Source organism: Paralichthys olivaceus, chromosome 16 (genome assembly GCF_024713975.1).
Source record: "Paralichthys olivaceus isolate ysfri-2021 chromosome 16, ASM2471397v2, whole genome shotgun sequence".
Lineage (NCBI taxonomy): Eukaryota > Metazoa > Chordata > Actinopteri > Pleuronectiformes > Paralichthyidae > Paralichthys > Paralichthys olivaceus.
In genome coordinates this window covers 2,576,526-2,590,000 of record NC_091108.1, presented here as the reverse complement: position 1 = coordinate 2,590,000, position 13,475 = coordinate 2,576,526, and the positions used below count along the sequence as shown (strand labels likewise).

The window sequence follows — 13,475 nt, the reverse complement described above, 5'->3', positions numbered from 1 at the left end:
AAATATTTCATGATTCAGATGATGTGACTTTTACTTTGAAGGCAAGTTTCAAAACCATTTTTAATGTAATTTCACATTTCTATTCAACTTGAGTGTTTCTGTTTCTCCCCAATGTCACTGTTGCTTCTCTTTCACCTCCTTCTTGTTGTCTGTGACTCTCTGTTTCTTCCCCTCACACACACACACACACACACACTTTTTTTAATCTCCCATCCACACTTTGCCCTTTGCTGCCTTTTCAGAAATGGCAAATATATGCACACGGCATATGTAACGCAACAATGACAGATATGCACGCAGGCATGCGTGTAAACACAGACAATATTCACACATGCACACAACACACAGTCGCAGCGTGCGCTCTCCTGCATTAGAGCGGTGTGTTGTAGCTGAAATGGGAGCGAGTCGTAGCCTGGAGGCAGAGCTGGGACATGAATACACGGAGAGGGTCAGCGCGGCAGTTTTGAGGGTTGGGGGTTAGGAGGAGACGGCTTCAGGGTGTGTGGGGCCACAGTTTAGGGTTACAGACCTCACAAACTGTCTTTTCATTTCTGCATAGGAATGGTTTTCTTGCAGGAAATTGTATTCGGCCTCTGGCAGCCACGCAGGAGGTCTTCAGCTCAAACAGTGGACGCATTCTTTAGTCAGGACTGTGGCCAGTTTAAATAACTTCCCCACTTTGAAGCCATGAAGGCAGTCAAATTACATTTTAAAAACAAACAAGCTGAATGCATGAGATGTAAGTTCTGGTTTGACGGAGCAGTAATATGATGTTAAGCCCTCAACAGTCGAGGAGACATCATGAGAACCTCTGATGTAACAGTCGCTGTCAGCTCGGGTTGTTTTTCGTTCTTTATTTCTGAGCCACGGCGACAAACATTAATGGGAAACTGGTCTTTGAGGGTTAGATGTAAAAGACTGAGTCAGGAAACACCTCCATCATTGACAGGTCGAGGTGTTAGATCAGAAAACGTTCAAACAACTCACATTGTAGCAGAGATTCATCGAGCAGGGCTGAGATCAGTAAACACTTCTGTGTGTTGTTAGCGACGGCAATGACAAATAATGTATTTTGTCAATTAGTTTGTAGCGCTGCTTGTTTTGTTTGTCTCGTGTGTGCTCCTGACATTAAACGCCCGCACTGCAGTTTGCAATTTATGCAGCATTTTGAGGACAAACTCAACCCCAAAAAACTTCCTGCATAAATGCATGAGGAAGCTCGTCCTAGATTATGCATTTTTAAAGTCTGGTCAATTCAGATCCATGTGTTTGTTCTCAATCAGAATTATGTTTGTATTTTCTACGAGGATTTCAGTTCCACTATTCCAGGAAAGTTGTTTTCCATTGGATCTGAACAGAAGTTCTTACAATGCAGTGCAAAGTGTGTACTAAGTATAAACGTCTAAAGGGTGAGTTAGACATTATTTGTCTGGATGTTTCATAAAACAGTCTGATGGAAAAATAGGACAAAAGGTATCAAGGATAATATGTTTGGACATCGAGGCTGTAATTATGAAGCTCTGTCTATTGTACCACTGGGTGCATTATGCAATGAGACGGAGAGACAGGAAGAGAAGATATACCTAACATCATCCCTCAGGGTAATGATGCAGAGAGGTAAAGACGAACAGATGAAAAGAGAGGAGGAGGAGAAGGAGGAGGAGGAGGAGGGAGGCTGAGACCAACAGAGGAAACAGGCAGAGGAGAGGAAAGATACAGGAGGAGGGAAAAGAGGAAGTGAGAATGATGGAAAAACACAAAGGAAGAAATGTTCAAATAGAGGAAGAGAAATGTCTGAGATGCTGGAAAACACGTGGGTTGAGAGAGAGACGATGGAGAGAAGGAGTGAAGAAGAAGGAGAGCAAGAGAACAAAGGAGGGAGAAATGAGGAAAAGGAGCGATACAGGCTGGAGAAGAGATGAGTGGAGGTTTTCTGAAAGAGGAAAGGAAAAGGAGGAAGATGAAACGAGGTGGATGGAGAGAAAGTTAGATGAGAGATGATGGAGAGAGAGAAGCAAGGAAAGTGAAGAAAGATGATGAAGGGAGAAGAGAGAGGAAGAGTATGTGTGTGTGTGTGTGTGTTCTGTTCTTGGTATTACTCATATTGTGTGGGTCTAAATCTGTTTACACAAAAGTAATAATTATGGTTAAGTTACAGAGTCTCTGAGAAATAAATGTAAGTCAGTGCAACATCCTCAGACATCGTGGAGATAATACTGTGTGTGTGTGTGTGTGTGTGTGTGTGTGTGTGTGTGTGTGTGTGTGTGTGTGTGTGTGTGTGTGTGTGTGTGTGTGTGTGTGTGTGTGCTGGGGGAGGAGGGTGGGTATCCCGTAGGGTTAATTACATCTCTGTTCTCTGTCAGTGCAGCTCTCTCCTCCGCAATCTGAGTTCCTGCTGCAGGCTGACAGGCCGCACACACACACACACACACGCAGACACACACACAGACACACACACACACACACACTAATATGGACCCACATTTTTGCAAACACAGATATACTATATGCGCTCAAATACTGCAACACACAAGCAGAAATGTCCCGTTGCCTCCTTTTTGTCTTTCTGTCACAATTTCTCTCTCCCTCTCTCTCTCTCTCTGTCACACACACACACACACACACACACACACACACACACACACACACACACACACACATCACAGTCTGTCCCAGGAGAACATGCGTTGTTCTGTACAGAGTTAGACACGAGGAATCGGGCTCATACTCGTAATAGCTGTTAATTTTGCATAAATCATGCATAACATGACCCACATGTAAATCACTCATGTCAGCACATATCACAACCCAGCAGCTTCTTCTTCCTCTTCCTCTTCCTCTTCTTCTTCCTCTTCCTCTTCCTCTTCTTCTATCAAGCAGCTTCCCTTTCCACAGTTTTGTCTCTTCCTCTACTTGAAAGTCAAAGAGATGCATAATGTTTCATAGTTCCAATATTATCGCTAATATCTGAGTTTTGAAAAATCAAAAATGTATATTTTTAGGGTGGTGTGAACTTTGTTTGAATAACTTCCCAAAGTAAATACTGGAAGTATGAATCTGTGATTTTGTCATGCAGGTCTCAAGCTGCAGTTCATTTAGTTGTGTCTCAAAAGGCTTTTTGTTTGACAGCCTGAGAAAGAGTTTGAACTTGTGTTGAACTGTGGGTTTTACATGCATGTGATGACCGAGACACTTTTTGTGCATTAACAAAGTAAGAACTAACCTTTAATTGAAGAGTGTTTCACAACTGCATTTTATTCTATTAGACTTCATAGTTGAGTCTTCTCAGTCTTTATATTAGTCTCAAACACGGTCAACCTGCAAACCAGATTCTTATGATAGGACTTGTGTCCCCTGCTCCATCTAAATGAACCTTTATGGACATGGACATTATTTGTCCTCATGCAGAAGAGCTGGTAAATCCAACAAAGATGCTGAACCAGATTCACTTATGTCTTATTTCCTCATCTTAACATCGGTTCCATGTTTGACCAGAATAATCCCGAACAAACCCACAGCACAACAAAATAACAGCTACCTCCGTGATCGTAATCTTCCCTTTAACTTCAGAAGGCGAAGGCAGCGATCAGTTCAGAGGGAAGACATCACAGTGCATCTCTGGAAGTACTAACAGAGCCTCCTTCACAAATAAGACGACAGGTCGTGTAATCCTCCTGACAAATCACTAGATCTCCCGTTGTCTGCTCCTCTGTGGCCGGTCCCTCCGAGACGTGTCCCTCTGAGCCGCCTCCTGCTTCATTAACCAGTTTTGCCTTAATTAGCCAATAAGATTGTTTTAACCATGATCCAAGAACAGGATCGCCCACGGGAAGACAAACACCAACTTTGTAGAAGTGTGTGTGTGAGTGAGTCATTGAGGTGTGTGTGTGTGTGTTTGTGTGTATATGAGGGCATTAATTGAGTGGGAATGAAATGTTGCATTTGTGCCTGAGCTCCTGTTTGTGTAAGATTCAGTGTTTTTGTGTGTGTGTGTGTGTGCTCATGCACGTCCACGTGCACGTGTCACCACAGTCTCCTTCTCTGCCTTAATTAACGCGTCTTCCTGCAAGAGTTTCTCCAGAATATGAAAGAATTTTACCTGATGATGCAAACGGCTGAAAACAGTGTCGGGTGAGCGCCTCCCCTCCTCACCTGACACTTTCTCTTTATGCGAGAGCGTTAATGTATGCCGCCGCCACATCTGTAGTTTTTACACCCGTGTATTTTAGCGGCGCTGCAGTAGCCAAAAGGCTTATTTTGCTGGAGGAAATATGTGTGTGTAAGCAAAATCCTTTGTACTGTGGGATGAAAAAGAGCAGGCTGTATCACAGCTTGGCAATGATGTTCTTTCTACGCGGGCACGCGGTTACACATCTATGCACTCGCACACACACACACACACTCTCACACACTCTCACAATCACACACCCACGCAGAGACACACACACATAAGCCTCAGTGAAGTCCAGGGAAAACCTTAGAAAGGGGACAAGAAGAAAAGATGAAACAGAAGCAGAGGAAGTGACAAATGCAAAATTTAGCTGCAGTATTCTGGAACCACTCAGGAGAAGAATTTATATATTTATTTTATTTATGTAATAAAAATGCATTAATTCTCCTGCGTCCTACCATTCAGTGTGTGTGTATGTGCCTAAATGCAGGCAGACATTATGAAGCTTCACCGTCCCATAAGAGAAATTTCAGGTTTGTATCAAAACATACTCTTGATAAAAGCACATAATAAAAAAAAAGGACAATAAAAACACCATAAACACACTTAACAATTCAACAGCCATGTGGACAAGAAGGAGCCGATAAGGCTGGACAGGGACTGTGTCGCTCAATACGGTGCAATAAAAGATGGCAGCTCATGGCCAGGTCACGGTGAAGGGAACTTGAAATTGATTTGCCTCTGTGTCCCTCTGCTGCAGTGTGGTGCGTTCGCTTCTCCCAGGAGCCTGCGGACCAGTCGGTGGTGCTGGGGGAACGGGTGGTGCTGTCCTGCGTGGTCTTCAACTACAGCGGCATCGTCCAGTGGACCAAGGACGGCCTGGCCCTGGGCATCGGCGAGGGCCTGCAAGGTGAGGGGACGGGAGGGGGAGGGGGAGGGGACAGAAACCCTGTAGGAAAAAGAAAAACAAAGCTGCAGGGATCAAAGTGAAGTGAAGATGGGGAATAACTCAGCTACGGTTTCAGTTCCGTTTCCACTGTAAGAACCCTGACAAAAGCTATTATGGCTGAAATGTGCAGGGTTTTTTCAACATTAAGGGAATGAAGACTGTACGGAGAGGGGGAGTTAAGAGCCAAGAGGCGTGTGAGTGACAATCTGGGCAAAAATGAGTCCTGTATATCACGCTGAATTAGAGAAAATCCCTCACAGTGCTGACAAAAGCAGACGCACATTCACTTTTACATTTTAAGCCGACACGCACGTCCACAGTGAGTCAGTGCGAGCGCAACAGTAAAACACGCTTCGTTTCCGAGATGCGAACAATAGTGAGATGACTCAAAGAGTCAAAGCCACAACGCGTGAGACGGTTTCTCATTTACGACATTTAGGAAATGGACAGAAATGTAAAGTCAAAAGAGGCAGGGACTGAAAAATGTCCTTCACTGACCTCAGCTCCATTTTCTTTAAATACTTTCAAACCACAATTAGCGAGCGATGACGTTTTATGACTGCAGCTGCCGACCGCTCTCCCTCTGCACCCGAGATGAATCTTGGCAAGAAGTGACGATGATCCCCCAGACTTTCATCTGATCAAGGAAGAAAATGCCGCTCTGTCCCGCAAATGAGAGACTTCACGGAAGGATAATGAAATGAAATAATCAGTGAAGAGCCTCTTGTTGACAAAAAAGTGCTTCATGTAATTATTTCTCCACAAATTTGTGGAAACGCGACTGATGATTTCCAAAAACCTGACGTTCCGAGGCGCCCGTTTTCATTATTGGTATTTTTTTTTAAGTTTGTGGTGATTCTGCTCTTCTCTTACCTTCACCCACCAAACATCAGTGATGCAAATAAAACATTCAACTCAGGTGCAAAATATATATTTGTCCTTTTATAACATCGAAACTCTTATTCCAGCCCAATCAATGTGGATATATGAATTATTGATTGATTAAATGTACTTCCAGAGAAGTCTTAATCAAACCCTCATGATGATATTTTACTGTTAAACTTTATTATAAACTAGAACGGCACATATACCCTAACCCCTACACACGCCTGCCTTTGTCTTTCCCATCAGGATCCAGGAATTATTCCCGGAGCGATCAATTAAAATGTCGGAAAACTCCCATCATCACCACAATGTGAAAGAAAGTGAAAATATGAGATCCAGCTCCTGATAATAAACCATGTAGTACTTTTTCTTAACCTTCATAACTAAAACTAAAAATCCGTCCGACTCTCTCAAAAGGTAAAACATTTGTAGTTTTTCAGATACTTATACTGAATACTGTATATTACTGAATATTACGTAACACAACAATAAGTACATGAGCGCTCATATACTTTTGTTCCCTTTCAGCCTTAAACTATAAATCCCGTCTCTCCTCACGCTGTGAATTCATCCACAAGGAACTATTGCACACACACACACACACACACACACACGCACGCACGCACGCACGCACACACACACACACACACACACACACACACTGTACATGTTGTCACTCGAGTGATAATCTGACATGTGATGTGAATCTTGTGTTCGACTCAATTAAATTCACAGGTTCAGAAAAGGTCGGCACATCTCCCCCCCCCCTCACTCTCTCATTCTCTCTCTTTCCCTCTCCCCCCCCCTCCTCTCTCTCCTGTTCTCTATGCCTCTCTACCACTCGTCCTCCAGTGTTATCATGACATGTCACAGTTGGAGAATCCCACGTGTCGATCATGAAGTTAATAACCGGGACTCTCGAGGAGAAGAGAGTTCAAATCGTCACAAAATGGCCTCTTCTCTGCTCGTGTGTGTTTCATTCACTTCATTTGTTTTTTGTATTTCTCTCACACCCTCTCGTTCTTTTCTCCTCCCCTCCTCTGCCTCTTTTCTTCTCTCTCCCTCTCATCCCTTCCTCCTTCCTGTCTTTAATGCTGTTTTTGTCCAGCGGTTGATAAGCACGTTGTTCCCTTTGTCCCTTCGTGCTTTTCCAACCGTCTATCATCACCCTCTCCTCCGTTCTTTATCCTCAGATTGTCTGTTCTGCCGTTCCCTCCGTCATCTCTCACATGTCGTCCCTCAATCTTTTGCTCCTCTTTATTGTGAAGGGTTTTACAAAATCCTTTGAAAAGCCTCCGAGCCACAGACCTACACGGCCGTGGCCGGTCGGAGTTGATGCGCTGCATCTTTTTCACTCTGGCTTCTACCGGTGACATTGACTTGACCAATGCACTGATTTGTTCCACTTCACACGCGCCTCTGCGATATGGCTTTAATAAATTTCTGCGAGAGCCACTTACAGCTGAGTACAGTGAGCTCCGAGAACAGCCGAAATATACGAGCAGGCTGCACCTCCAGGGCCAAATATCCAATTATGTCTTTTTTTTTATTGGTAAATGTCTTGTCACATAGTCGATGCATCTTTTGTGTTTTTGCGGCAGAACGAGACATTTTAATGACAGAGATCATCTCCACACAATCAAATGATGCACCGCAACAAGTTCCACCCCAACACCGACTGGCAGCAGAATGGTGATGGATGCATAGGAGAGGCTAATACGTCGTTAATACTTCCACCAACAAATATCATGAAGTGATTCTCATCCAGCGCCGTGTTACTGGTGCAGGAAGTGTGACGCGTTAGAGGTTGCTGTTATGTGCCCTTTCTGATTTCATGCAGCTTAATGACAGAGTGGGCGTGCAGTAAATTCATACCTGCAGTTTGAACTCCCACACACATGCAGGAGATCTGCGTTTATTCACTGGCAAAAATTTAAAAAAACTGTTTCTCGACACCACGTTTAGTCGCGTTGTGTAAAATATGAAATGCATGTTTTAAGAAAATCCTTTTTAATATGTGATCACTGAAGCAGCAACATGCTGAACATGTGTGTCATGTTTATCTGGATCAATGCAAATACCTGAAACACACACATCCATCTCTTACCTGCAGGCATCAGTGGTGGCAATGTTTTTGTTCATCCTCCTCCTCCTCCTCCTCCTTTTCTCCTTCTCCCTGGGGTGCTTTCACCTCTGTGGTTGCTATGCTGCGAAGTGGATGATGTAATCTCCACTAATACTTTTGCCTCCCCCCCCCCCCCCCTCCTCCCTCCTCCCTCCTCCCTCCATCCTCTATCCACGTAACCCGCCCTCCTCCTTCCTCCTCTCCGAACCCCAGTCGCCTGCCTCTTGCCATCTGAATCCATGATGTCATATCAGGATTGGGCACGAAGGATCAATGAGTGCCCCCTAGTGGGACGTCACGCTCAATTATGTCTTTGTGTGAGAGGCGGAGGGTTCAGACGGAGAGAGAACCGGTGGTTGTGTTGTAATTGGAACGACTTTGTGTTTGATACTGGAGTCGATGTTGCGCATGTGGCAATGCTTGATGAGCGTTTGTGCAAAAACCCTTGAGCTGTTTGTGTCAGACTGTTCTGCCGGTCTGTGTGCGGAGCAGCTCGTGATAAAACCCCCAAAATAAATATGGTTTGTGTGCTCTTATTAAAACTTTAGATGCGTTCACGCAACATTTGCACAATCTCAGATTCATGTGTGATGAACACAATCCGGCGTTTTACATTTTTGCTTTGTATCTTGAAAACAAAGAAACTAAAATGAAGAAAAATACTGAGAAACCACCGGTTGTCCCCGAGCTGATTTCACTACTGTTTATCAAAAACTAGTCCCTGTTCAGTGGATTGTTAATTTATGTGTAAAACTACTTAAATTACTACATTAACTTTTCATATTCCTTCAGCTTTTACTTTTTGCTGTTTAAGCTTCATGGCAGGCGTTGAGTATTTCGAGCAGCTAATGTTCCTACATTCCCTTAAACAAAACAAAAAATATCACGATATGTGAAAAATAGCATCTGTTAAAATGTGTTCCTTCCTCTGTGCATTTACATTTTCACCTGGAAAATAGTTGATGGAAGTGAAACAGAGTTTTTACCTGGAACTCGTCACTCACTCGTCCTAAAATAAAGATATTATCCTCCAACTCAGGTCGTTTGTGAGACATTGCTATTACGATGACTCATGACTGAAACAGCAGCGCTGTAATGCACCCCTCCCTTCATGCCAGCGATCGTTTCAAAACAGTGGCTCATGTTTTCCAGCCGGTGCACTATTTTTACATTCCATTCCAGAAGTTCAGTTTCTTATCTCGACGGGGTTTTCTGACCTGCAAACAAACCAGAGTATGATGCACGAACTCCAGCGGAAACCCCCGACAAGTGCATGGATCACAAAGCAGCCTGGGTTGTCATCTATCTCACTGTGTGTCTCCTGCAGCCTGGCCCAGGTATCGTGTGCTGCGCGCTCTGGACATCGGCCAGTACAACTTGGAGATCTCCAACGCGGGGCTGTCTGATGACTCCCTGTACGAGTGTCAGGCCACGGAGGCCGCGCTGCGCTCCAGGAGAGCAAAACTCAATGTGCTCAGTGAGTGGAGATTTACTTTACTTTCACATTTTATTCTAAAAAGAGATGAGAAATACTTCAGCGGCAGTAAATGTTCAGGTCAAGGAAGTAATATCGACACCATTTGTATGACAGGATGATCAAATGACACGTATGTACTGGATGTGAACATATTTATTTGCATGCATGTGTGCACACTTGCATAAAGCGTGTATTTCTCCTCCAGTCCCCCCCGAGGACCCGGTGGTGGACGGCTCCCCGGAGCTCCTGCTGATGGCTGGGACTTCGTTCAACCTGACCTGTGTGACCCGCGGGGCCAAGCCTGCAGCGCACATCCAGTGGACCAAGGATGGAGTCCCGGTGGAGGGAGCCCACCAGTCCACGGTGACTCACACACACACACACACACACACACACACACACAACACACACACACACACACACCGTGCACACGCGCAGATAATAGCAAACACACACATACGCAGCCGGAAAAGAGTCATGCAACATAAAACAAACATAAAACACATAAAGTTTATTAGACTAAAATGAGATCTGCTTAATCTCATTTTGTTTATGGCCTCAAAAGACGAGTACAGGTTCTAATCTGCTCCTCGGCAACATCGGTCTGTTAATTTGTTGGTTCCTATGCTCTTTGCTGTCGGCACTGCGGAAGGGGAATTACTGTATGTACACGCAGCAGCGCTGGAGATCTGCAGCAGAGAATGTACAGTGCTCACTCTCAGTGTGGTGCACACGCAGTTTACGACTTTCTTGCTTCTCATTTGACAAAACAACTTTCTAATTGTAAATTCTCACCTGTCAACCTGTGGGGAAAAAAGCTTTTTGTGCCTTAAAACCCCGACTTTAAGCATTTGGGACCTAATTAATCCAGTATTTATTTTCAATCATGGCAAACAAGCACCACCTTTCACCTGCTGTTATGAGACCGGCTCAAAAGCAACACCGTGCAATGCTCTGTGTATCCAAAACGCAATGAATCCTGGGATACGTTGGCCCAAGAAGGATCCACCCACTGGAGCCTCCATTTCTCTGGGGTGAAAGGACACATTTGTAGGACAGCCTATAGTTCCAGTGCAGCCTCTGAAGGACGCAGACACGTCTTGAGACACGTCCAGGTCCACAGCTTCACACGGGTTCAGTCAGGAGTCAGCGAGCGGCTCCGAGGACAGAAACACAGCAACAGAACGACATGTAGCACTTCAGCGAATTAAAATTTGCCAACCTGTAAATGTGAGTTGAAGGAAAAACACTTCTCACTCTTGAGAATCAAGTGTTTTGTGTTATTTTGTGAAAGGAAAAACTCAACGTGCTCCACACATTTCATCACGTACCTGAAACAGATCTCCTTTGTTCCAGCTTGGTTTTTAGACAATATGACACCGAGGGAGAATCACTGAGAACTTTTAGACATCGAAGAGGTTTTTAAAATTGAATAAAAGACCAGAAGGTTTGGATTAAAAGTAGAAATACCTGCAGGGATACTTGAGTTTTCATCAGCTCATAGAATTGATAACACTCTACAGGACGCTCTCGTGTTGCACACTGACTCCAGACCAGTCGTCCATCGACAGACAATCTCAATCAGATCTTTGTCAGATGAGTCTTGACCTGAATCAGATGAACCAGTGTGGAGGCCGGACATTTTCATTCACGCTGTTTTTCAATAGCCCTGCATCTACGTGTGTGTGTGTGTGTGTGTGTGTGTGTGTGTGTGTGTGTGTGTGTATCTTCACATACCTTACAATGAGCTTTTTGCTTTTTATCACTATCCACCTCAAACCCAAAGAAAGAGAAGTACCCTACACCAGGATACAGAAACTGACATCAGATACTTTCCACACTCAAAGATCGTGACACAATTTCAAACACAACATATATATACACACACAGTGGAATACATATATATATATATATATGTATATATATGTATATACAGAGGGAGGGAACTGCAAGTGACACTCATCACAGTGATGTGTTTTGCACTCTTTCCTCCCACATTCAGTCCTCACGCTCACATATATACTCTCCTACACACACACAATCACACATATGTGCGTCTTTGCTTTCACATGCAGCAGCAAACAGTGACTCACACTCTTAGAAACAGATGTTTTTACATCTCTTGCAGCCGGCTTCCCCCCCCCCCCCACATGCTCATACATATTACATGCTGCACTTATGTTACGGCGTTACTGACCACGCGTTTACACCACAGCGGAGGCTGAACGCACTTTCCCGACTGCAAAACACCCCAGACCTCAATCCAGGAAACGTTTTACATCGTTATTTTGCAGGAGAAGATTTTCTGTTCAATGATTTATGTTTGATGGGACTGACTGATGATTATTTCCGTTACTGTTTCACCCGTGGATTATTTTTCAAATTAGAAAAGCATTTAATCTTTTAAATTTCTAGAAAATTGTGAACAATGTTAATCCCAGAGGCAGAGACGACGTGTTTGAACAGCTTCTTCTGTCCTAACAAACCAGATACATCAGATTTACAACAATATGATAATAATGAGACAAGCAGCATAACATGGAGCTGATTAGTGAATGGAACATTTCTGCATCGCTGAATTTTCTTCTATTCTGTTTTATTTATCTTTTGCTTTCATGAGAATTCAGCTCTGATTTGAAAATCAAACCCAATATCTCTATAAAACTGATTTGCTTGCATTAATTAGAAAAAGCAATTTGTAAAGTTTTATTTTCCTGCACCGACATTAATCATCTAAATAATAAGGACAGAACAAGAACATGAATTTCTTTTCTCCTGCATCTTTTCTTTCCAAACCTATATTATCTAACACTTGTGTTGTTTATTCCATTTCCATTAAACATTTTTCTTGACACCATAAATAACACTCTCTTCTTTTTTCCTCCTCATCTTCTCCCATGATATTTCCTGTTCCTTCCTTTTTACATCCCTTCTCTCCTTCGTGCTCCTCCTCTTCTTCTTTGATCATTTACTGTTTGGCTTCCCTCCTTAAAATCCTCCTCTCTCCGTGCTTTGTCGAGCAGGAGGTGCTGCCGGACAGGAAAAGGGTGACGACCAGGAGCTACCTGCCCCTCATGCCAGTCGACACAGACAGCGGCAGCAACTACACTTGCGTGGCCAGCAACCCGGCAGTGCCCATGGGCAAACGAGCCACCGTCGCCCTTAACGTCCACCGTAGGTTTGACTTTTTCTCCTTGAGCGTGTGAAGGTGCGTTTGTGGAGCTCAGGTTAAATATTTGATTTAGCTGCAGCAGCACTTGTTGCTTTTAAGGAATTATAAATAACCCTCACGCTGCTTTGGAGTTGTCCATTGAGTCAGCATCTTTCCCTGCGTAGATCCGCCCACAGTGACGCTGTCCATCGAGCCTCGCTCTGTCCTGGAGGGCGAGAGAGTCACCTTCACCTGCCAGGCCACCGCCAACCCTCCCATCATGGGCTTCAGGTAAACATGTGACCTCTAAGATAAACCAAACTGCACATTGTGTTATTTCTACACTGTCTTCAATGTTAGTGTGGAAGCAGTGGGGCTGTTAAACACGATGGTGGTGGTGAGCTGAGGTTTGATGCTCCAGCTCTGGGTCCCAGCGTGGGAGCACTGCCAGGCACTTAGGCACTAAGCCTATTGACTGTGCATTAAAATGCCATCTAATGGCAGATGTGCAATGTGGTCTATAATATGGTGCAATATATGATTTTGAGTTCTGGCAGAGAAACAGTATGAAGGGAAAATGGATTCAATTATTTCTTTAACTTGCGATTATTGAAGGTTTTGGCTTCAAGGCAGTAAAATGTGAGATCAGCTTCTGATATTTCCTGTTGACGACCTGTGATTCAACTGTAACTAACTCGCACAATGGTGATGCGTGTT

At 44.0% G+C, this 13,475-nt stretch overlaps 1 protein-coding gene across 2 annotated transcripts in view; it reads left to right on the top strand.

Annotated features, from left to right (window-relative positions):
• kirrel1b (kirre like nephrin family adhesion molecule 1b) overlaps positions 1-13,475 on the top strand; it is a 60,622-nt gene that overhangs the window by 34,403 nt on the left and 12,744 nt on the right. For both annotated transcript variants that reach the window (XM_069510946.1, XM_069510945.1), the window contains exons 2-6: positions 4,932-5,081; positions 9,458-9,607; positions 9,813-9,970; positions 12,631-12,781; positions 12,944-13,049. In XM_069510946.1, coding sequence (XP_069367047.1) covers positions 4,932-5,081; positions 9,458-9,607; positions 9,813-9,970; positions 12,631-12,781; positions 12,944-13,049 — 715 coding nt within the window. The remainder of the gene's footprint in view (positions 1-4,931; positions 5,082-9,457; positions 9,608-9,812; positions 9,971-12,630; positions 12,782-12,943; positions 13,050-13,475) is intronic.